General features: G+C 34.9%; 1 protein-coding gene across 2 annotated transcripts in view; it reads left to right on the forward strand.

The window, feature by feature from the left end:
- Positions 1–24527, forward strand: part of STK31 (serine/threonine kinase 31) — a 75912-nt gene that overhangs the window by 40616 nt on the left and 10769 nt on the right. For both annotated transcript variants that reach the window (XM_019443610.2, XM_019443611.2), the window contains exons 15-23: positions 2252–2383; positions 3631–3732; positions 5176–5256; positions 7101–7226; positions 7838–7963; positions 8356–8442; positions 9098–9247; positions 13656–13778; positions 24277–24345. In XM_019443610.2, coding sequence (XP_019299155.2) covers positions 2252–2383; positions 3631–3732; positions 5176–5256; positions 7101–7226; positions 7838–7963; positions 8356–8442; positions 9098–9247; positions 13656–13778; positions 24277–24345 — 996 coding nt within the window. The remainder of the gene's footprint in view (positions 1–2251; positions 2384–3630; positions 3733–5175; positions 5257–7100; positions 7227–7837; positions 7964–8355; positions 8443–9097; positions 9248–13655; positions 13779–24276; positions 24346–24527) is intronic.

Below are 24527 nucleotides of genomic sequence, written 5' to 3' on the forward strand. Positions count from 1 at the left end.
GCCATTGTTAGCTGATTTGTAATTAAATTCACCCTACAGTGGAAATAACAATTTAGTTGATAAAAAATGTTGAATTTTTTGATTGTTATAAATCTTTGATTTCCTTGTATTCTTTAAAACCTAACCTTTACCACATCTTCTTTATTAATTCATTAGTTGTTGGACATTTGGGTTCTTTCCATAATTTGACTATTGTTGATAATGCCACTATAAACATCAGGGTACATGTGCCCCTTTGAATCCCTATTTTTCTATCCTTTGTAGAAATACCTAGTAGTGCAGTTGCTGGGTAAAGATGTGGGGGGTATATATATCCATAGACACATATATATGCATAGACACACAATGGAATATTAGTCATCAAAAATAATGAAATTTTGCCATTTGCAATGACATGGATGATGTGGATGGAGCTACAGTGTATTATGCTAAGTGAAATAAGTCAGAGAAAGACAAATACCATACGATTTCACTCGTGGAATTTAAGAAACAAAACAGATGAACATAGGGGAAAGGAAGAAAAAAGAAGAGAGGGAGACAAACCATAAGAGACTCTTAACTATGGAGAGCAAACTGAGGATTGCTGGAGAGGAGGTGGATGGGTGATGCACTAAATGGGTGATGGGTATTGAGAGAGCACTTACTGTGATGAGCCCTGAGTGTTCTATGTAAGTGATAGATCACTAAAATCTATTTTTGAAACTAATATTAAAACTCTGTGTTACCTAAGTAGAATTAAAATAAAAACTTGAAATTTTTAAAAACAAAAAAGAAAGAAATCTGTGTCAGGATCTGTGAAGATCCCAATTTGGTAAATCAAAAAACAAAACCAAAACCAAAAAACCTTATAGTTAGAATGATACTTTTGAGGTTTAAATCTGTATCATTGGGGTTTAACATTTCCCTGGTGATGGGTATCCAGAACATGGATAATGTTACTTGTGGTAATGTTACTTATGTTTAAACTTAGTGTGGTTTCATCTGTGGGACTAAATTAGAGGCAGTATGTAATATTCAACTAAACTTGATGAGTCCTTGCTCTATTCTAAATGTCTGTGTAGAATAATCAAGAATAAAAAAATAAGTATAATGGAGACAAAACAAAAAAAAAAACCATTGTTATCTTTATGCCTATACAAGTTTACAGTAGAAAATTTGCTAAAAACAGAAAGATAAGGAGAAGTAAAAATATCGATTATAATCCCCTTGACTAATGATCAGTGCCAGTTTCAGAGTATTTTCTTTTTGGATGGTGACTTATACACACACACACACACACATATGTGTGTGTGTGTGTGTGTGTGTGTGTATTTATATATATATATATATATATATATATATATATATATATATATATATATATATATATATGTCTTGTGCATTGATTGCATTGTGTTGTAAGTTGTTTTGAAGATGTTTCTTAACGGTGTATTATGAATATTGCCTATGTGATTAATGATTCTTCTATACTGTCATTTTGAGCAACTGTAACATCATCATTTGCATAGATGTATAACATGATTTAACCTTTCATCTGTGTTAGATATTCAGGTTACTTCTAATTTTTTTTAACCATGAGTAACACTGTACATACTCTTTTGCATAATTTTGTGTGTTTTTAAGATAGATTCCCAAAAATTGTTAATTACTAAGTCAAAAGGAATGAACATTTGTCTTTAGAGCTTATTATGAGAGAGAGAGAGAGAGAGGGAGAGGGAGGGACAGAGAGAGGGAGAGAGAAAGAATCCCAAGCAGGCTCTGTGCTGTCAAGGAGCCTGATGTGAGGCTGTATCTCACGAAATCGGAGATCATGACCTCAGCTGAAATCAAGAGTGTACACTTAGTCTACTGAGCCACCCAGGTGTCCCAAAAGGAATGAACACTCTTAAAACTTGATACATATTGTCAAACTACTTTGGGGAAAGGTAATTTCAGTTTACATCCTCACTAGAAATCCCAGTTTGCATCATCTCTAGCAAAATGTGTCTCATTGTGGGTCTCAGCGTGAAATATTTCTTTGCCCTTTGCTACTTTGATTGCTGGGACTGATACTCTTCTGAAAAGAAATGTGGTAACTAAGAAATCAGTTAGTAGAATTGTCTTGTTGAAAATTGTAGAATTTCTTATTTCATTCTGAACTCAGTTCAATACTAGTTGAATTTTAATAGAAATATAATAAATGGTCAGTAAGTGACTTCAGTAAATATTGTTGTCTATGTTTTGAAAATACAGTAACTTTTTTTCTTACTAGTTTAAGAGGCAGATTATCGAATATTTAAATAAAAGCCCCAATGTGGATCACTTGCTGTCCATTAAAAAGACACTGAAAAATTTAAAAGCTCGACTGAGATGGAAATTGGTTGAAAAGAATAATTTGGAAGAAGTAAGGAAACTCTTGGCTCTTGCTGAATTCTGTGTGTACCTCATTTTACTCTGCTTCGTCAAAGTAATGTGTAAATACATTCTTTAAAATAGGAGAACCATTATTTACATTTTGTTTTATATATTTCATGTTTTTTCTTTGTATGTAAGTAAAATTATTATATTAATAGTGTAAACATTTTACCATGTCATTAAATGTTCTTTAGAAACATTTTATATTGCTGCCTTGGTTTTTAGTAACTGTAAATCCTTGAAAATAATTTAAAACTTCTTTTGGTTTAGACTGTTACAATACCTGTTATAATATACACCTATTAAAGCAAGGTACTCCTCTAAAGGTAGAATTTTGTCCTAAAGTATTTTTAAGATCATGATGTTTTTTGTTAGCTCTCTTTTTAATGGCTAGACAAACTATTTCTTGTGAATATACTAAGTTGTTTTCATGTGATAATAGAACTGGAAGAATTAAGACACTCTAATCTGGACTAACCTTCTTCTTTAGGTTTGAAATTGAATAAATTTGTAATTCCTTGGGTTCCCTTGAGGATTTGATTTACAGACAAAAGGAATCCTCATTATATCTTAATCCAACTTGAACTGTCTCTCTTCCTCTTTGGAGCACTTAATTGGGCTTGAAGTGAAACTAATTTAATGGTTTAAAGATTTTTCTAGCTTCTTATTCTATTTTGGGCTGTGGGGAATGGGGTCTTTTTTAGTTGAAATTTTTTAACTTGGAGAAATACAATGTTGAAAACACACGTACTTTTTAAGGTGGCTAATTTATTATTGGAGTTTTGTGGAGTCTTTGTGAGTCCTACATTGTCTTTCCTTTAATAGACATACCATACATTTAGTCATTTTTTTTTTTTTTAACCAAATCTCATGTAGAAAACAATTCCAGGGAATGTAATTGTATTCTTGTTCCTATTCTTGACATTTACTTTGTGATGGCAGTTGGTCATCTTCTTGGAGAAAATGTATAGCAAATTAAGAGACCAGAAAAATCTGTGTTGATTTATGTCTTTAGTTTTTAATCCTTTTTGTAGGTTTGGGAAAAATCAGTGTTAGAATAAAGTAATAAATATTAATTCAGTGGGTGTTATGAGGGTCTGTTATGTGCTAGGTACAGAAGGATACATAGAAATCAGAGCGATTTGTTATAGAAGTTATATTCTAGTATACTAGGAAGACTTGTTTTGAGTCTACTTTAATAAACCTGTAAGGTCACTTTTTTCTTTCTGGTTAAAGTCGGATGACCATGATGGATCTGAAATTGAGAAAATAAAACAAGAAATAACTGACTTGCGCAATAGTGTCTTTCAGGAAGTTTATCGTGAGCAGGAGGAATATGTAAGTATTTAATTCTTTGAAGTTTTGAATTAGTTCTTACTCTAGAAATTGAATTCATATATCTATTTTATGAAGTAGACTATAATGACAAGGCTAGAGATTATATTGGCATAGTTATGTTTGCATAGTAATGTTTATGTGACTTTAGAAATTAATTTCTGATGAGAAAATAATTCATAACCATTGTACCAAATGTGGAAATCACAGAAAATTATAAAGAGGAAAAAAATCACCTGTAACTTTTCCATACAGTTATAACAGTAGTAATCACTGTTAACTTTTTACTTAACTTCCTTTTAGTCTACTTTCTGCCTGTTTTTGCAAGAATCAAGATTATAACACAAACATACTTTTGCATACTGCATGTTTTCTGTTTCATACAAAGCTAAAGATTTTTTCCTTTATTAAAATCTAAATGAACACTGTTTTAACGTAATGCTGCAATGAAAACACTAATGGGGCAGCATAATTTAGTTGAAGAATATAACAGAATGCAACTACCTGATTTTTGGGGGGAAATTACCTCTTTAAGTCTCTATTCTTATGCTAATATTTAGGAGAGTTTGTGAGTGTATTTTCTTTTTAAAATGGAAGGATCTTTTCCATTTTAAAATGGAAAGACTATTTTATGTTTCATGGATGTTATGGGGAACAAGTAAGGTAGACACTGCTTTGAACATTAAAAATACAATGAAAATAATACACATTTAAAGTGTTATAGTTTATAGTAATCTCATCTGACTGTGTATTTAATTATTTACCTTATGTGTATTTAATTATTTACCTTATGAACCTTGGATAAATAGCTGTCTCCCAGTGACTTGACAAGTATCCAAAAGTTTTACTTAATAAATGTGACAAGTGACTTTTCTAAGTATCCTCAGTTTTCACATTTGCTTCACAGTAGCTTTTGTAGGGCTGCATATTTGTTTCTTCTTTCAAGGCTTTTATGATTTTTTCTCTCCTAAATGAAATAACTATTATTTTAAAATGTTAAGTGTGTTCTTAATATTTTGAGAAATGATGACAATTCTATGATACAAATTGATGTTATCAACACACATTTTCATTTTAGCTTGGAAGTGATTATATACTTTGATTTTAGGCAAGATATTGTGCCTATTTATGTATACCAAGAGTAAAATTGGTAATTAAGTTTTTCTTCTATTAGTAAGATGGTAATTGAGATCCAAGATGACTCGGTCATTGAGATCCAAGATGATATTTCTTGTGGTAGAAGGCAAAGTCAGTGATTATGTATCTTATTAGGCTGTCTATATACAATAGATTATGTATCTTGTTAGAGATACAATAAGGGAGTTACTGGTATGTTTTTTTTTCCTGAAGACCAACATGTCACAATTGAATATATATGACCTATATATATATATCAATATATATATACACATATATATCCTTAATAAAAATATTTTTTAAATTTAGGAGAAGCTGAATAGCTTGGTACATAAATGGTTTCCTGAGCTGCCTCTCCTTTTTCCTGAAATAGGATTACTTAAGTACATGGTAAGCTTTGTTGCCCCTGAAAATTACTACTCTGCAGAGAGGGTTAAAAGTGATGGTACAATCGTGTGTTAGTGTTAAATTTATCCTTACTATGAAAATGTTCCTGATGAATAGTTTCTGGGTAATGTTAGAACTTTTCCTCAAGATTGTCTTTAGTATTGGCATATTGTATTTTAATGTTTATATTAATTTGCATGTTTGTTTTTGTTTTCTCTTTTCCTCATGTCTATTCAGTACATTGCATGGCACTTGTTTGAATGACAGGTGTTTATTTTCTTAAATGATAAAACAGTTTTAGCTGTTGTTTCAAGAGTTAGAATAGGGGTGCCCGGTTGGCTGAATCGGTTAAGTGTGTGACTGATTCCAGCCCAGGTCATGATGTCACGGTTTGTGAGATCGAGCCCCTGTCAGCTGTGCTGACAACTGGAGCCTTCTTGGGATTCTCTCTTTCCCTTTCTCTCTGACCCTCCTCCACTCACATGCTCTCTCTTTCCCTCACTCTCTGTCTCTCAAAATAAATAAACTTAAAGGAGTTAGAATAAAAGCAGGACAGTGCCACTCATGAGGAATTTAAGCAGAATATATCTTTTAAGTTAAAGCAGGTAGTAAAGAATTCTAGAGAACTGGTCAAGTAGAGATGTTGACATGGGTATAGTTTTCTAGGTAGGCAGGATTCAAAGCCTGGGAGATCAGTATATTAGATAGAAGGGCAGTATAGAACAGGATTGGTAAACTCTGACTCTTAGGGCAGAGTCTATTAGCTCTGTGTTTTATATTGCCTGCTAAGGGTAAGGGACTAGATGAAATATCTATTCTGTAAGATTGTCATTAAACTCATGATAATAGCTTAAATGTAGTACAGAAAGGGTTGTACACATAGACTTATGAACTATAAATATGTAAAATTAAAGTCTCCTTAAATTGTTACAGCAATTACTATCAAATTTTTCCAGACTAGACTTTAAAATAATGTGGTGTTTTCCTCATAATTATTTAATTCTAGCTTAGACACTCTCTCATGTAGGATGCATGGTGGGTGAGTATGTGGTGCTGTGTAGGACTTGGAAATTAGTTTTTAAAAATGTGCTGATCTCTTCATTGTGGAACATTATAAAACATTTTAATCATAGCTGATGGACTCTTTTATTGATTTTAAGTTGTTTGACTGTGATGTATGCCTAGGAAACCCCTGTTGGTTGATTATATTTTGTGGTTTACTTAAATATATTGACAACACATAAAAATAAAAACCAGAAAACACTTTTGCAACCCTTGTTACTAAAACTACACCACGATAAGATTTACCTTGATCTAAAATGTTGGTGGTCAGGTTTTAGTGCAAAAATTTTATTCCTTTTGAAAAGTGGCAGAAATATCTAATAGAATTAAAATATTTGAAAGCCATTTTCACTTTTGAGGATTCCACTTCAGAGGCAGAGGTGTTAGAATTACTTCATAGGGGTCATAATTTTTAGAGTTCTCATTCTCATTCTGCAACCTTCTTTGTATTTGTTATCATTTTAATATTTTTTAGGAAACACATGAAGTTTTCCAAGTAAACATCAGGGTTTTTTGGATGCATGTCTGATTAACCCAGTTATATTTAGAATTTGTTCTGGAACTGTAGCAGCCATTACATGTATGTTGATTATACTTTGGGTGAGAGGATTTTAAGAGCTAGGAACTAGAAAAACTAGGAAGCATTCAGTATTTTTATTTTATTGGTTTCTCTAGTAGGGTTGATGATGTTCAAACCATCTCATAGCATGTAGTTAATTATGTCGATGATTTAAAAGTAGTGGAATTGTTTGGATTCTTCAACTGTAACAAAAATTTGTGCCTAGAAATCTGGTGGTCTTCTTACTATGAGTTTGGAACGGGATCTTCTTGATGCTGAGCCCATGAAGGAACTTAGTGGCAAGCGCCCTTTGGTTTGTTCTGAGGTAAATGGACAGATAATTCTTTTAAAGGTAAGTTTAAGTTTTGATTTATGGGAGATTCAGACATATTACAGGGGAGTGGTGGCATTACTTTCAGGAAAGTGAAAATCCACTGCTTGTTTTTTGAATTATATGAGTTGACTAGCCTGATGATTATGCTTCCAGTTTGGCTGCCAGAACTAATTTTGAATTCAGAGTTTCCCTCATTTCCCTAAATAACACATGTCTTTAATTGGATATACTTGGTTGTCTATTTTGGGTGAACTTATTACTTTCTGTCCAATTCTAGCCTTTTAAAGTTCTTATTTTCTTATGCTTCTCTTAGAAATCTCAGCTATTTTGCCAATACAGTCTTCTCTTTGGTTACTTTACTGATCTGGGAAACTGTTTATCATCATAGGATAATTAATTTGGCCATTGTGGCAATGTGTTATAGAATATTTATTAAGGTATAGGTAGAATTGTTCTTTCTAAATTATAAAGGAAATTTATATATTCAAAGCAGGTAGAAAAGGTACTTATACAATTAAAAAAATTAGATGTAATTTAATTTATAATTACTATGTTTAAGTTGGAATGATGTATAACTATAGTAGGATTTTTAATGTTGGGATTATCATTGCCTCTTTTTCTGGTATCAGGGCTATTCTGTAGATGTGGACACAGAAGCCAGGGTGATTCAGAGAACAGCTGCCTATCACAGAGCTTGGAGAGAAGCTAAAGAAGATTCTGGGTTGCTACCACTGATATTCCTATTTTTGTGTAAGGTAAAGTTTTTTTTTTAATGTTCATTTTATTTTTGAGAGAGAGAGCATGATGGGGGTGGACAGAGGGAGAGGCGGGGGGACAGAGGATCTGAAGCAGGCTTTGCGCTGATAGCACAGAGCCTGACACAGGGCTCGAACTCACAATCCGCGATATCATGACCTGAGCTGAAGTCGGACACTTAACCGACTGAGCCATCCAGGTACCCCAGTAAAGTTTTTATGCTAATCTCTTACAGAAAACATTTTATTTACAGTAAGTTTTACCTCCAAGCTTTAAAAAGGTAGTTCATTCCTTTTAACAAAAAGAGAAAGTTATTTTGTATAATCACTGTATACTGAAAATACATTGAAGAATTTTTCACTTTGAGTTTCATTCTGTTTTGCTTTTTTAGTCTGATCCTATGGCTTATCTGATGGTCCCGTACTATCCTCGGGCAAACCTGAGTGCTGTTCAAGCCAGTGTGCCTTTAACTTCAGAAGTGAGTAAAAAACACTATTTCTAATAAATGAGAAAATAACACCTAATGTTAGAGGGAATACTACATGCTTTATATATTATGTAAAATTTTGCCTGGTATCAGGCTATTTCATTGTCACATCAACCCTGTGATGCTGTTATATACAGATGAGAAAAATGAGGGTCACAGAGATTCAGTGACTTGCACAGGGTCCTCAGCAAGAGGCAAAGATGAGAATTGAAATTAGGTCTTTTGGTACCAAAGCCCATGCTTATAACCTTTAAGTTGTGCTGTATGTAAATTGCATAGTATAGTGTATTTGATATTATAAGTGCTTAAGTAACAGCTTTAATTTGTATTGTAAATTTGAATTAGTAATAAAAATACAGGATGCCCTGATTCTTCTTATCTGGTAACACTATTTAGTCTCTCTTTCTAGGTGCTTTATATGTTCATTATTTGTAATCTCAATGTTAGGGGCTGTAGTGTCTTAAGTTATATGTGTATGATGTTACATAATCAGGGCTTCAGGTCTTTAATTCCTTCTCTATGCTATATTCTTATTAAAGGATCATTTGGAGGTACTCTCCTGGAAAAGTCTTTTAATTAAAGAAAAGATTCAGTGTTAAAATGATTTGCCTACTTCCTGACTTCTTTTTTGTGTGCTTATCTGTAGGAAGCTTTAAAGGTCATGAGAGGTGTTGCCCAGGGCCTGCATACATTGCACAAGGCTGACATAATTCATGGATCACTTCATCAGAACAATGTATTTGCTTTAAATCGTGAACAAGGAATTGTCGGAGATTTTGACTTCACCAAATCTGTGGTAAAATATAGTGGTTTTACAAATAGGTTAATATTTAATATTATTAGACATTAGTTCAGCATTTTACATAATATGGTAATTTATTATGAGATCTTTGCCTTGGTTAAGACATGTAGCATGTAATATAAACAATTAACTGTTACCAGCTAGGTGCTAGAACAAGAGTTTCTAAGTCTGTGTATTGTATTTTTTAAACCTAAGTATTAGGAGCAGACTAACATTATATTCATTGTCATTGACGACACTACTTGTTAATTATTTTTTCATCATCAAGAAATATTTAATTCCTTGGATATATACAAGGAAAACTCCTGTGTCCCCTTCTGCTTGTGCCCTCCCCCATGTAGATTGAATGTAGTTATAGGTACTTTGCTATTTTTTGATTAATGGGCATTTTTAGTAACTTGAGAACCTTGGACTTTTCTGGGTTTTTTTTTTGTTTGTTTATGTAAAAGTATTTTAAAGTTTATTTATTTTCAGATACAGAACATGTGAGCAGGGGAGAGGCAGAGAGAGGGAGAGAGAGAATCTGGGGCTTGATCCCATGAACCGTGAGATCATGACCTGAGTTGAAATCAAGAGTTGGATGCTCAACTGACTGAGCCACCCAGGCATACCTGGACTTTTCCATTTAGTTTAAGTGCTGGTTCAACTACATTAGTTGCTAATTTGGTGTCATATTACCTCAGAACAAGCAGTTTGTAGAGATAGGAGATATCAGACAATGAAAGAGCATATTGTGGTCTATTTTTTTTTTTTTGGCAGAATGGGTGGCCTCAAAATATATATGATCACAAGGCAGCAGTTTTTTAAATTTTATTTTTTTTAGAGATAGAGTGCATGTGCACATGAACAAGGGAGAGTGGCAGAGGGGGAGAGAGAGGATCTTAAGCAGGTTCCATGTGCAGCATGGAGCCTGATGCAGGGCCTGATCCCATGACCCTGGGATCATGCCCTCATCTGAAGTCAAGAGTTGGATACTCAACTGACTGAGCGTCCCAGGCGGCCCAGGTTTCTTTTTTAAAACAACAGCTTTATTGAGATATAATTCACATATTATAATGTGTACAATCAGTACTGTTTTTCAGTATATTGACACAGTGGTACATTGATCACCTTTCTAATTTCAGGACACTCCCTCCAAAAGAAACTCCATATGAATTTGCAGTCACTCCTCATTTCCTCCTTTACTCAGCCCTTTGGAAACCGCTAATTCAATTTCATCTCTGTGGATGTACTAGTCCAGACATTTCCTATAAATGGAATCATTCAATATGTGGCCTTTTGTGATTGGCTTATTTCATTTAGTGTAATGTTTTCAAGGTTTATGTGTCTTATAGCATGCATCTGAACATCATTCCTTTTTTAAAATGCCCAAGTAATATTTTATTCTGCGGGTGTACCATATTTTGGTTTTATAGTCATCATTTGATAGACATTTGGGTTGTTTCCACTTTTTGATTATTGTGAATAATGCTGCTATGGACATTAGTGTACAGATTTTTGTGTGGACATATATTTTCATTTCCCTTGGGAGTGGAATTTTTTGCTATATATATTTGTTTTGCTCTATAGTAACTCTTCCACCTTTTAAAAATTTTCTTTTAATGTTTATTTTTAACAGAGAGAGAGAGAGAGAGATAGCAAGCAGGGGAGGGGCAGAGAGAGAGGAAGACAGAGTCTGAAGCAGGCTCCAGGCTCTGAGTTGTCAGCACAGAGCCTGATAGGGGGCTCTAACTCATAAACTGCAAGATCATGACCTGAGCTGAAGTCGGATGCTTAACCCACTGAGCCACCTGGGCTCTTCCCACTACCCCCTTCTCCATCATTTTCCAAGTATACCATTTCCAGTGATTTCTAATGTCAAAGGATGATCAGTAACAAGAACATGAACCCTGGATTCAGACCTTGGCTGCAATTCTTACCCTCCCACTTACTTGCTGTGTGACCTTGGGTTTTAAACTCTTTGAGGCTAAATCAACTATAAAATGGGAATAATATCTACCTTAAAGAGTGATTGTAAAGGTAAAGGTAATTAGCATGATAATTACTTAGCACATACCACTAATTGTTAATTATGTCTTCTCCTCCCAGTATGTTTATCCTTGCTTCTCACAGTGTAACCAAAAGACCAGCAGCTACAGCATCACCTGAGAGCTTGTTAAGAAATGCACAGGGTGCCCGGGTGGCTCAGTCGGTTAAGCATCCGACTTTAACTCAGGTCACAATCTCGCGGTCTGTGAGTTCGAGCCCTGCGTCAGGCTCTGGGCTGATGGCTCGGAGCCTGGAGCCTGCCTAAGATTCCGTGTCTCCCTCTTTCTCTGCCCCTCCCCCGTTCATGCTCTGTCTCCCTCTGTCTCAAAAATAAATAAACGTTAAAAAAAAAAAAAAAGAGCCTCTTAAAAAAAAAAGAAGAAATGCACAATCTCCATCCCAAAAATGCTGAATAAAAATTTGCATATTAACAAGATCCCAGGTGATTCACATGCACTGTAAAGTCTGAAAAGCAGTGATCTTGACAACAGACTATCTTTCAAATTTTTCTTCCTGATTAATATTTCAATCTGAAAGTAGTGTGAAAAAGTTGAGCAAAGGTGAGTTTAATCAGTATTTCAGTGTAAATAATTTTAAATGAAAATTAAAACAATGTTTTGGGGGATAACGACAGTTGACAAGTCAGTATAAAGGGGGAAGAATAATTCTTGGAGTAATTATGATATGTATAATATTGCAAATGGCATGCTCAAAAGGTGAGTTAACCAGGACCCTTACCAGTTGAGAACTTTTTAAACTCCTCATTTAGTTGTTTTTCTTAGGACATTATCTTAATTTTCAGAAAAACTAATATAAATATTTCAATAAATATACATTGTATAAATCCTTCATAATCCAGCATTTCTTTATAGTTTTACATTTTCATTTTCTCATCTTTTTGAGCTACCATATGAAAACCATTAAGACTGCATATACACAGGTGGCATTACCGTGTGATTTGCAGATGACTGAAGTATAAAGCATTATGACTTATACTAGTCAAAAGGGAATTGCTCTGGGGCACCTGGGTGTTGCGCTCTGTTAAGCATCTGATTCTTCATTTTGGCTCAGGTCATTATCTCACTGTTCCTGAGTTCAAGACCCACATTGGGTTTGGCGCTGACAGGGTGCCTGCTTGGGATTTTCTCTCTCTTTCTAAACAAACTTAAAAAAAAAAAACTGGTCAGACAATAAAATGTTCGCAAGAATGCAGAGAAATTGAAATCCTCAAACATTGCTGATGAGAATGTGAAAAGATAGAGGAATCACTTTGGAAAATAGTTTGGTACCTCAAAAAAACCCCCAAAAACAGGGGTGCCTGGGTGGCTCAGTTAAGTGTCTGACTTCGGCTCATGTCATGATCTTGCACGGTTTGTTAGTTTGAGACCCGTGTTGGGCTCTGTGCTGACAGTTCTGAGCCTGGAACCTGCTTCAGATTCTGTGTCTCCCTCTCTCTCTGCTCCTCCCCTGTCACGTTCTGTCTCTCTTTCTGTCAAGAGTAAAAAAAACAAAAAAACAAAAAAACAACATTAAAAAAAAAAAAGAAAATGATCACAGCGCCTGGGTCACTCAATCGGTTAAGTGTCCACCTTCGGCTCAGGTCACAAGTTCACGGGTTCGAGCCCCACTTCCTGCTCTGTGGTGACAGCTCAGAGGCTCAGAGCCTGGAGCCTGTGTCGGATTCTATGTCTCCCTCTCTCTCTCTGCCCGTCCCTTGCTCCTGTTCTCTCTCAAAAATAGACATTAAAACAATTTTAAAAAATGAGGTGCCTGGGTAGCTCAGTCGGTTAAGCGTCCAACTTCGGCTCAGGTCATGATCTCATGGTTTGTGAGTTCAAGCTTGGAGTCGGGCTCTGTGCTGACAGCTCAGAGCCTGGAGCCTGCTTTGAATTCTGTGTCTCTCCCTCTCTCTGCCCCTCTCCCGCTCACACTCTGTCTCTCAAAATAAATAAATAAATAAACATTAAAAAAAAATTAAAAAGAAAGCAAATTAAAAAATGATCAGTAAGGAAGGAAAGTACTTTGTTGACTTCCAATTTTTAAAGTTATTTAGAATTTTCAGAATTAGAAAATAGCACTCCTTCTTGCCCTAATGAACTTTATTTTTACAAGAAGTACCAAATATTTAAATAATTGGTGTTTTTTGGTTTTTAATCTACTTCAATCTGTGATGTGAAATGTAACCAAAGTCTCACTATTAATTGTATGAGACTAATTTTAAGAGCAATTTATAATAGCAAAAATTGAATAAAAATATTTTAAAGCAAGAGAGAATGAAATATTTCAAATGAATTTGTTTTTTTGTGTTAATTAAATGCAGAGGACTTAACTCATCTGTGTTGCCTCTAAAATTTTTAACCTGTTGTTTTTGTAGAATCAGCGAGCTTCAGTGAACATGATGGTTGGTGACTTGAGTTTGATATCACCTGAACTGAAAATGGGAAAGCCTGCTTCTCCAAGTTCTGACTTGTATGCTTATGGCTGCCTTTTATTATGGGTATGTAATTTTTTATTGTAATAGATTAGTTTCATATATATATATATGTGTATGTGTATATATATACATATACATATATATATGTACAAACATATGTACATATATGTATATATATGTATATACGTATACATATATACGTATATGTATATATGCATATGTGTATATATATACATATACATATATATGTACAAACATATTTGTATGTGCTTAAGTATATAAAATGATAATTTTATAGTGGTTTTGCTCAACATATTGCTCTGGATGAAAAGCAGTGGTAGATTTTTAGAAGAAAAATTAGAAAAATTTAGTAGAAAATTGTTCTTTTCTTTTTTTTACAGTTTTTTCAAAAACTATTCATATACTTCCTGTCACCTATTGTATACTTTCTACAATTTGCTTGATATATATTTTACATATTATGCTATCAGTTTTACCTTTCTTTAAGGCAAGATTAACAGTGAAGATAATTTTGTCCTATATTAATCTGTAAGCAGTTCCTGCATATGTGGAAAGTAAATGTTAAATGAGCCTTGAGTAAGTGTTCCTGTTTTCATTATAAACCAAATAGCTGTTTTTTAATCCATGGCTTAAACCTATTCTTTCCTGTGAATTTTGAGGGATTGGTATTAACAAGGGAGGAATATCTGTTTTTACTTCTTTTTTTTGTTTTTCTTTTTTTATATTTTTCTGTTTTTATTTCTTTTGCTTAACATTGTTCTGGAGGTTCTAGCCCAGGGGTCAGCAAAATTTTCTATAAAGGGCCAGATGGTAAATATTTTAGGCTATGTGAGTCATATAGTCTCTGCTGCTCCATAAGGTAGCCATAAAATATGTAAATGAATGAATGGCTCTGTTGCAATAAATAAATAAGTAAAACTTTATTTATGGAATTGAAGTTTGAATTTCATATAATTTTAATGTGTCATGAAATAGTATTCTTTTTTTTTCAAGTTTATTCATTTTTGAGAGAGAGAGAGAGTGAGCAGGGATTGGGGCAGAGAGAGAGAGAGAGAGAATCCCAAGCAGGCTCTGCACTGCCAGCCCGGAGCCTGATATGGGGCTTGAACTCACGAACTGGGAGATCATGACCTGAGCTGAAATCAAGAGTTGGATGCTTAACTGACTGAGCCACCCAGGTGCCTCGAAATAGTATTCTTTTCTTTTCTTTATTTTACTTTTTAAATGTTTATTTAAAAACTGAGAATAAACTGAGGGTTGATGGGGGTGGGAGGGAAGAGAGGGTGGATGATGGGCACTGAGGAGGGCACCTGTTGGGATGAGCACTGGGTGTTGTATGGAAACCAATTTGACAATAAATTTCATATTAAAAAAATAAATAAAATAAATGTTTATTTATTTATTTTGGGAGGGAAAGAGCGTGAAGGCAGGGGAGGGGCAGAGAGAGAGAGAGAGGAGAGAGAGAATCTCAAGCAGGCTCTGTGTTGTCAGTGCAGAGCCTAATGTGGGTTTTTATCTCATGACTGTGAGATCATGACCTGAGCTGAAATCGAGTTGGGTGCTTAACTAACTGAGCCACCCAGACACTCCTAATTTTCTATTAAACACTTAAAAATGTGAAAACATTCTTGGCATGTAGGCTGTATAAGAAATAAGCAGTGGCATAAATTTGGTGTGCAAGTGAGAGTTTGCTGATCCTAGTTTTAGCCAGTATAATAAGACTACAAAAACAAATAAAATGCATACAGTTTAAAAATGGAGAAGTAAAGCTGTTTTTATTCAAAAATGACATGATTAATTATGTACAGTCTTGAGGAATGTACTTAAGAGCTACTACGACTAACCAGTAAGTTTAGCAAGGTTGCAGGATGTAGTCAGCATAATAATTAACTGTATTTCTCTATACTAGCAACCAACAATAGGAAATTGAAATTAAAATCATTTACATAGGTATCAAAAATACGGAGTTTTTAGGGATAAACATGACAAAAGATACGTAAGACCTATACCCTGAAAACTATGATATATTGAGCAAAATTAAATAAGATGTAAATAAATGGAGAGTTGCATCATGGTCATGGACTGAAGACTCAATGTTGTATGGATGTGAATTCTTTTTTTTTAATGTTTATTTTTGAGAGAGAGAGAAGAGAAGAGAAGAGAAGAGAGAGAGTGTATGTGTGTGGGAGAGGGGCAGAGAGAGAGGGAAACACAGAATCTGAAGCAGGCTCCAGGCTGAGCTGTCAGCACAGAGCCTGACGTGGGGCTTGAACTTATGGACTGTGAGATCATGACCTGAGCCAAAGTCGGACACTCAACTGACTGAGCCACCCAGGTACCTCTGGATGTGAATTCTTAAATAAGTCTATGGATTCAATACAATTTCAGCAAAAATGCTTCTGGGCCTTTTTTTTTTGAAAAATTGTTTTGATGTTTATATTTGAGAAAGAGAGACAGAGTATGAGCAGGGGAGAGGCAGAGAGAGGGAGACACAGAATCTGAAGCAGGCTCCAGGCTCTGATCTGTCAGCAAAGAGCCCAGCATGGGGCTCAAATTCACAAACCACGAGATCATGACCTGAGCCAAAGTTGGTGCTTAACTGACTTATAAAATATTTTATATAAATTATACCTGGATGTCAATTACTGCCTCAGTGTATTTCTTCTTATTCTGTACTTCTCCGTCAGCCTAAAAATATGGTTAAGTCTGGTGTATCACAAAAACAAAACGGGTGCCTGGGTGGCTCAGTCAGTTAAGTGTTGGGCTTCAGCTCAGGTGATGAAGTTGCACTTTGTGAGTTGAAGCCCCATGTCAGGCTCTGTGCTGACAGCTCAAAGCCTGGAGCCTGCTTCAGATTCTGTGTCTCCCTCTCTCTCTGCCCCTCCCAGGCTCGTTCTCTCTCTCTCAGAAATAAACATTAAAAAATTTCAAAACAAAAAATCCGCAGTAATTTATTTATTTATTTATTTATTTATTTATTTATTTATTTTAATGTTTATTTTGAGAGAGAGGGAGAGAGTGCAAGCAGGGCAGGGGCAAAGAAAGACAAATACGAAGCCATCATGGTCATAGACTGAAGACTCAATGTTGTGTGGGTGTGTGAATTATTTCTTTTTTTTTTAATGTTTATTTTTGAGAGAGAGGGAGAGAGAGAGAGAGAGGAGGGAGGGAGTATGTGTGTGGGGGAGCGGCAGAGAGAGAGGGAGACACCGAATCTGAAGCAGGCTCCAGGCTTTGAGCTGTCAGCACAGAGCCAAACATGGGGCTTGAACTACCAAATGGTGAGATCATATGACCTGAGCTGAAATCGGCAGCTTAACCAACTGAGCCACCCAGGTGCCCCCACGGTAATTTCTTTACTCATTGTTTTCTATGGCACATCTTCTGAGTTCCTTTTACCTTTGTGACTGGGCATTTCCTTTACTCTTCTTTAATGCATGTTAAGTGTTAGTGCCCCCACCATTTTTCCTTACATTCTACTAAAATTTTCACTGTATAGCCTTTCCTTGGGTTTTCTTATTTACTCTCTTAGTGTCTGGTACCATTTATTTGTTAGTAGCTCCCACATTTATGACAGTAACCCAGTTCTCTGGCCAGAGTTTCCAGTAGTGTGTACATTCCTGCTGCATAACTTCATCTTAATTTACTAGATACCTTATATTGTTCCAGAAAGGACACAAGGCAATTCATTCACAGAAGTACTTTAAAATAGAACAAGACATGATAAATTGAAAGTAGATAAAAAAGAGAGGGTGTGAACATAAAATCAAACCATGAATGAGAGTACTACCAAATATCCACCACTGAAACCTGTTTAGTACTGCTGATACACAATTCATGTGTTGCCATTCTTTTCTTATAGCAGACACTGCAAAATGATCATGGTCATGTTCATTGGGCTCAGATATGACCTGAAAATAGCACTCAAAAGGATTAGTACTGATTGAAAAACAAGCCTTTTTTCTATCCTTGATGAATACATTTTCTATGGATAAGCCACTTAGGATAGCTCTAATCTTTCATCTAGCAATTATAAGAAAGGAAGTCTAGTCTGTCATACAAACCATTATCCCTAAGATCAAAGTGGGCCAGTTAGGACAAGCACAACTATTAGTTTTTGTTTTGTTGTGGAAATTTTTACTCAGAAACAAAGAATCATGAAACTCTTTATACTCTTCAACTAGATTCACTATTGTCAACATTTAATTACCAAGCTATTCTTAGGGATAAGACTAGAGGCCCTTATAAAAACAACATTTTACATTCCTAACCCTATGTCCTGAGTTACGTGATACTTAAAAAACAAAAATAGGTAACACTTATTGAGTACTTACTATGTATCAGTTACTTTGCATGTATTTATCCAACCTTATTCTTGCAGTGGCCTTTTGTAGTAGACTCTGGGTCTGGAGTTCTCTCTTGTCCAGCAAGAGAGTGGATGCAGGATTGAAATGAGAGAGAGGCTAATGTCCAGGAGGAGACAAGAGCCTGAGTAAGGGTCCTTGCTCCATTTTTACTAGGATCAGAAGACTTATAAGCATGATGGGCATGCACAAAGAGACAATTAAACTGTGAACATTAACTCATAGGTGTGAGGGAAAGGGGGTTTTGAAGATATGTGGTATTAGGGGTTTTGGTCAGTAAAAACATATTAGGGGTTTGGGTCAATAAAAAACAAAGTCCTGATGCCAGGCAGATGGTTGTTTACAGCAGGCATGAAGTACCCCATCTGTTTATCTTAGCTAGCCTAGGGGATAAGACAGAGCATGCTACATCAGGGTCAACAAGGCATCTTATCTTTTGCTAATTAGCTCCACTCTGGGCAACTTTGCCCTGCTGCTGTCTATAGCCCTGTTTAACTATTTACCTATTTTGGTCCTTCCTTCCTGTGAAAGCAGCTTTCTGCTATTGTGCTAAATTGGGGGGTGCTTCCTCCCTGAATACCTAATCTTGTTTACCCAGTCTTGGGTATTTTCATCCTGAGATTTCCTGTTCCTATACCTTTGTCCTATATTGGGGGCCTTTGCCCTGTTTACCTAATCTTGTTTATCTAATTTTGGATGCGTACATCCTGTGTCTTTCTATTTCTTTATGGCTTGTTGACCCATCGGTGCAAGCTCAGGGAATTCCTAAGCTTATTCCCCACAGCCTTATGAGTGAGGAAACTGAGGCAAAGAGAAATTAGATGATTTGTCTAGGATCCCATGGCTGCTAAGAGGTGGAACCAAGATTCAAACCCAGCCAGTCTGTCTCCAGAATGTGCACTCTTTACTACTATCCCATTTCACCCAACTTTCCCCCAATAGCCTTTTCCAGTCATCTGAGCCAACAACTTGTGTTCTACTTTGATTCTTCCATCTCCCTCATCTTGCCTTCTAGTTAATCATGCCTTGGCATTTTTACCTGTTATGAATTCTCAAAATTTTCTAATTATCTCTTAGATCAGTGTGCTAGTTCATGCTAATAAGAGGCTAATTAGCTTCTTAGTAAGAGGCTTGTTAGAAGATAAGCCTTTGTTAAATAACAAAATGTCAACTGAATAAATTTTAAAGATCTATTAGCTTTATTAATCAATTCATGGATCTGGCAATATCCCGTCTAGTAAGTAGAAGCGAGCTCCAAAGGACTATAGAAAAGGAAAGGTTTTTAAAGGTAAAGTGGAAGTAGAATAAAAGGAATCATTTGCAAAAAATCCATTGTTTTAGGCAAGATCATTCTCCTAAGGGGAACAAAGGGGATTTGTCAGTAAATTTCCTAGGGCTGACCAGGAAATTCCTATGTTGATTGGCTAGAGGTTACATTCCTGGGGGGAGGTTGAAACTGAAGTTAAGTTAGATATTAATAAGTCTTGGTTTACTGACTTGGGAGCTTAACTTGAGTGATACCACTTTTGGGCCTGTAGTTTTCTTTTTATTAACTTCTTATAATCTGCAATTTTCTTTGCTTTGATGCTGGATAGAATGTAGTTTTGAGGACTCAGTTAGGGTTCAGTCAGGAAAACAGAAGCCATGCTTTACTTCACTTCTAAAGAGTTTTAATACAGGAAATTGAAGCTTTTGTTGAAAGGTGTAGGATAACAGAGGTAAGGGAAATAGTAATCTATTTCAGCCTGTAGCACTTGAACCACATGGTTCTTAAGAGTTTGTCTGGATGCTCCTGGGAATCTCAGGAGTCAGTAAGCAAATCTTACCTGCCGTTTCATTTTGTTTTATGTATGTTATAACTTCCGTTGAGATTTCTTCTTGACCATGAATTATTTAGAACTGTGGTATTTAGTTTTCGTGTGTTCAGACATTTTCTTACTGTATTTCTCTATTTCTACTTTGATTTAATAGTGGCCAAAGAGCGTAATCTATGTGATACCATCCTTGAACATTGGTTGAGGTTTGTTTTATTGCTAGGATATGGTCTATGTTGGTGAATATTTCTTGAGATCTTGAAAAAAAAAATGTGTATTCTGTTATTGGGTGGAATTTACTATACATATACATGTAAATTACATCTCGTTAATTATGTTCTTCATATCTTTTTATCCTTATTGTTTTTCTGTCTAGTAGTTTCATTAGTTTTTGAGAGAGCTGCTGAAGCCTGCAACTCTAATTTGAATTTGTGTATTTCTCCTTTCAACTTTACCATTTCTGCTTCCTATATCTTAAGATCTTATTGTTTGGTGTGTACATATTAGGATTGTAATGTCTTTCTGGTGTATTGATCCTTTTATCATTATGTAACATCCTTCTTTGTGCTAATTTTCTCTGCTCTAACATCTACTTTATCTTATAATTAATATGACCATCTCTTTGTTTTTAAAATTAATTTTGTGTGGTATTTTTTTTTTTTTTACCATCCATTTATTTTAAAACTGTGTTGAATTTGAAGTCAATTTCTTGTAAATATGGTTGTACATACTATTGCATTGTGTTTTATATTTGCTAAGTCTTTGCTTTTTTTTTTTTTTTAAATTTTTTTTTTCAACGTTTTTATTTATTTTTGGGACAGAGAGAGACAGAGCATGAACGGGGGAGGGGCAGAGAGAGAGGGAGACACAGAATCGGAAACAGGCTCCAGGCTCAGAGCCATCAGCCCAGAGCCTGATGCGGGGCTCGAACTCACGGACCGCGAGATCGTGACCTGGCTGAAGTCGGACGCTTAACCGACTGCGCCACCCAGGCGCCCCAAGTCTTTGCTTTTTAATTGAGGTAGTAGATACTTATGGTGATTTAAGAAATATTTTTAAAACATGGGAATTTTCTAGTTAACACTAGGAAATTTTATTATTTTTTTAATTGAAATGTAGTTGACTTACAATATTATATTAGTTTCAGGTGCACAATATAATGATTCAGCATTTATATATACACATTATGAAGTGAATCTAGTTGCCATCTGTCACCATATAAAGTTGCTGAATTATTAGTAACCATATGCCCTATGTTTTCCATCGCATCCCAATGTCTTGTTTATTTTATAACTGAAAGTTTCTATCTTTTAATCCCTTTCTCATTTTTTGTCCATCTCCCCCAAATTCCACCCCTTTAACAATCACCAGATTATTCTCTGTATCTATGCGTCTATTTTGTTTGTTTTTTAGATTCCACATTGAAGTGAAATCATATGGTATTTGTCTTTCTCTGTCTGACTTTCCTTTAGTATAATACTCTCTAGGTCAATTTATGTTGTTGTAACACTTAAGGTGATTATTGATACTTTGGGGGTAAATCTATCATTTTATTATTTGTTTTGTTTTTTTTCTTCTGTTTCTTATTTATTGATTTTTCTTGCCTTCCTTTGGGTTACTTGAATATTTTTTAAGAGTTGATCTTGATTTATTATGGTGTTTTTGAGTGTATTGCCTTCTGTAGTTTTCTTAGTTGTTAGTATGGATATTATATGTATGTGTCTTACTACATTCTACTGGTATCAGTGTTTCAACACTTTGAGTGAAGTGTAGAAGCCTTTTGTTTAGGTTCCTTGCCCTCCTACTTTTAACCAGCATTGTCTTGAATGTGAGATAGTGTAATACAATCAGTCATTGTATATGATTTAGGAAACTTATGGTGAGAGGGATAGTCTTTGGTATTCCCTTATATTTCTGTTCTTTCCATTGTTACTCCTTCCTGATGCTCCAATATTCATTTTTCTTTTAAATGTTTATTTAATTTATTGAGAGAGAGAGAGAGAGAGAGAATGAATGAATCCCAAGCAGGCTGTGCATCGCAGAGCGTGTTGCAGGACTCAGTTCCATGAACTGTGAGATCATGACCTGAGCCAAAACCAAGAGTTGGATGCTCAACCAACTGAGCCACCCAGGTGCTGCACCCCGTACTTTTTTCAAAATTTATTTCCTTTTTGGTTGAAGTACTTCCTTTAGCCAGTCTTTAAGAGTATGTCTTCTGGTGACATATTCTTTTAGTTTCCCTTCATCGGAGAGCATTTTGATTTCACCTTTTTTCCTGATGGATAGTTTTGCTGGATGTAGAATTTGTGGTTGAAAGTTCTTTTATCGGGTGAAAGATGTGCCACTTCCTTCTGGTTTCCATGGTTTCACATAAGAAATGCTCTGTTATTCAAATTGATATTTCTCAGTAGGTAATGTTTTTCTTCGGTTGCTTTCAAGATTATTTTGTTTTGTTTTTAGTTTTCAGAAGTTTCATTAATTTGAGTTTATCCTATTTGAGTCACATTTTTTTTGTTTTTGTTTTTTTTATGTGGGGGCCTTAAGACACCCTGTCACTCTCACTCCTCCCGTCCCAGGGTCTCTAATCAGTTTATTTTCCTCTTTTGACCTTTTGGAGATCGCCTTTGGTTGTTATGTTATTTGAAACATAGTTTTACTTAATGGTGAGAAGCAGGAATAAACCAGAAGTCCTTTTGCTCATTAAAAAAAAATGTTTATTTATTTTTGAGAGAGAGAGGAGGGAGGGAGGGAGGGAGGGAGGAAGGGAGAGAGAGAGAGAGAGAGAGAGAGAGAGAGAGAGAGAGAGAGAGAACAAGCAGAGGAGGGGCAGAGAGAGAGGAGGACAAAGGATCCATGCTTACAGCAGAGAGCCCAGTGTGGGGCTCAAACTGTGAACTGTGAAATCATGACGTGAGCCAAAGTTGGATGCTTAACTGACTGAGCCACCCAGGCACCCTGTCTTTTTGCTCATTTTTAAATTACAGTGTGTGGAACTTATTTGGGTATGGATTTAAATAAACTTTATATAAGTAAAGTAACTTACGATATTTATGAGATGATTAAAAATTTGAAAACTAGGGGTGCCTGGCTGGCTCATTGGGTAGAACATGTAACTCTTGATTGGGGTTAAGTTTGAGCCCCATGTTGGGTATAGAGATTACTCAAAAATAAAATCTTAAAAAAATTGAAAATGATATTTTATACAGGCATATCTAGTTTCATTGTGCTTCACTTTATTGCATTTTGCAGATGCTTCATTTTTTACAAATTGAAAGTTTGTGGCAACCCTGTGTCAAGCATTTGTTGGTGCCGTTTTTCCAACAGCATTTGTCTACGTAGTGTCTGTGTCACATTTTGGTAACTTTCATAATATTTCAGGCTTTTTTGATTATTATTAAATTCATTATGGTGATCTGTGATCAGTGATTATGACTCACTGAAGCTTAGATGGTGGTTAGCATTTTCTAACAGTAGATATTTTTTAATTTATATATATATATATATATATATATATATATATATATATATATATATATATGGTTTTTCTTTTAGGCATAATGCTATTGTACACTTAATAAACTACAGTATGATATAAATGTAACTTTTATGTGCACTGGGAAAGCAAAAGATTCATTTGACTTGCTTTATTGTGATATTTGTTTTATTGCAGTGGTCTAGATCCACACCCATAATATCTCTGAGGTATGCCTGTATTAAAGAATTACTAAAAAAAATTTACTGATTTTTAATGTGATAATATTGTGTCACAGTAAAAGACTTTATCTTTTAGAAATATGTACTAAAATATTTACAGATGAAATTATGAGACATATAGGATTTACCTCAAAAACAATATATATGGGTTTGTGCATAGGGTAAAAGTGATCATTGGTTGATGGTTGTTGGTGCTGGGTGAAATAAATAGGATTTGGAATACTTTGTGTATGAAAGAAATTCTCCATATGTAAGAGTTTTAAAAGTTTAACACGTGTTTCTTGAATTATATAGGTTAAGTATTAGGGAGGAAAGAAACATGCTTAATTTATTTGTACTTAATGTATACAACCAACATGATATAAACTGCTGAGTTTTAATATATTTACTCAAAAGGTGATGAAGTATTGAAATTGCATGTAGTTTATTCATCAAATCTGATTGATACTTGAGGAGCCCCAGGAACTGTTATCTGTGAACAAGTAGTTATTAACATGAAAGTGTTTTTATTCTTTAAAAGATAATGTGTGTCCTTTGAGTGAGCCCTTCTTTTTTCTGCAGAATCTGAAGAGTTCCAGATTTGACTGGGTTGTAAGGATTAATGTTTTGTTACATTGGGAATTTATTTGTTCTCATTTTCTTTAACAGCTTTCTGTTCAAAATCAGAAATTTGAGACAAATGAAGATGGAATCCCAAAAGTGGATCAGTTTCATTTGGTATGTGGTCTTTTTGTCATTTACTGGTTGGAAACATATGCTGTAGGTGTAGCAGTAATGTAAAATGTAAATATTTGAAAATGCCCTCTACTTTTTTGTAAGAATGCAAAACAGCATTCACAATAAAGAAATACTGAAAAAATTCAAATGCCTTGTTTACACTACTGCCAGAGAATTATTGC

Source organism: Panthera pardus, unplaced genomic scaffold (assembly GCF_024362965.1).
Source record: "Panthera pardus isolate Hobbes unplaced genomic scaffold, ASM2436296v1 HiC_scaffold_8, whole genome shotgun sequence".
NCBI classification, from domain to species: domain Eukaryota; kingdom Metazoa; phylum Chordata; class Mammalia; order Carnivora; family Felidae; genus Panthera; species Panthera pardus.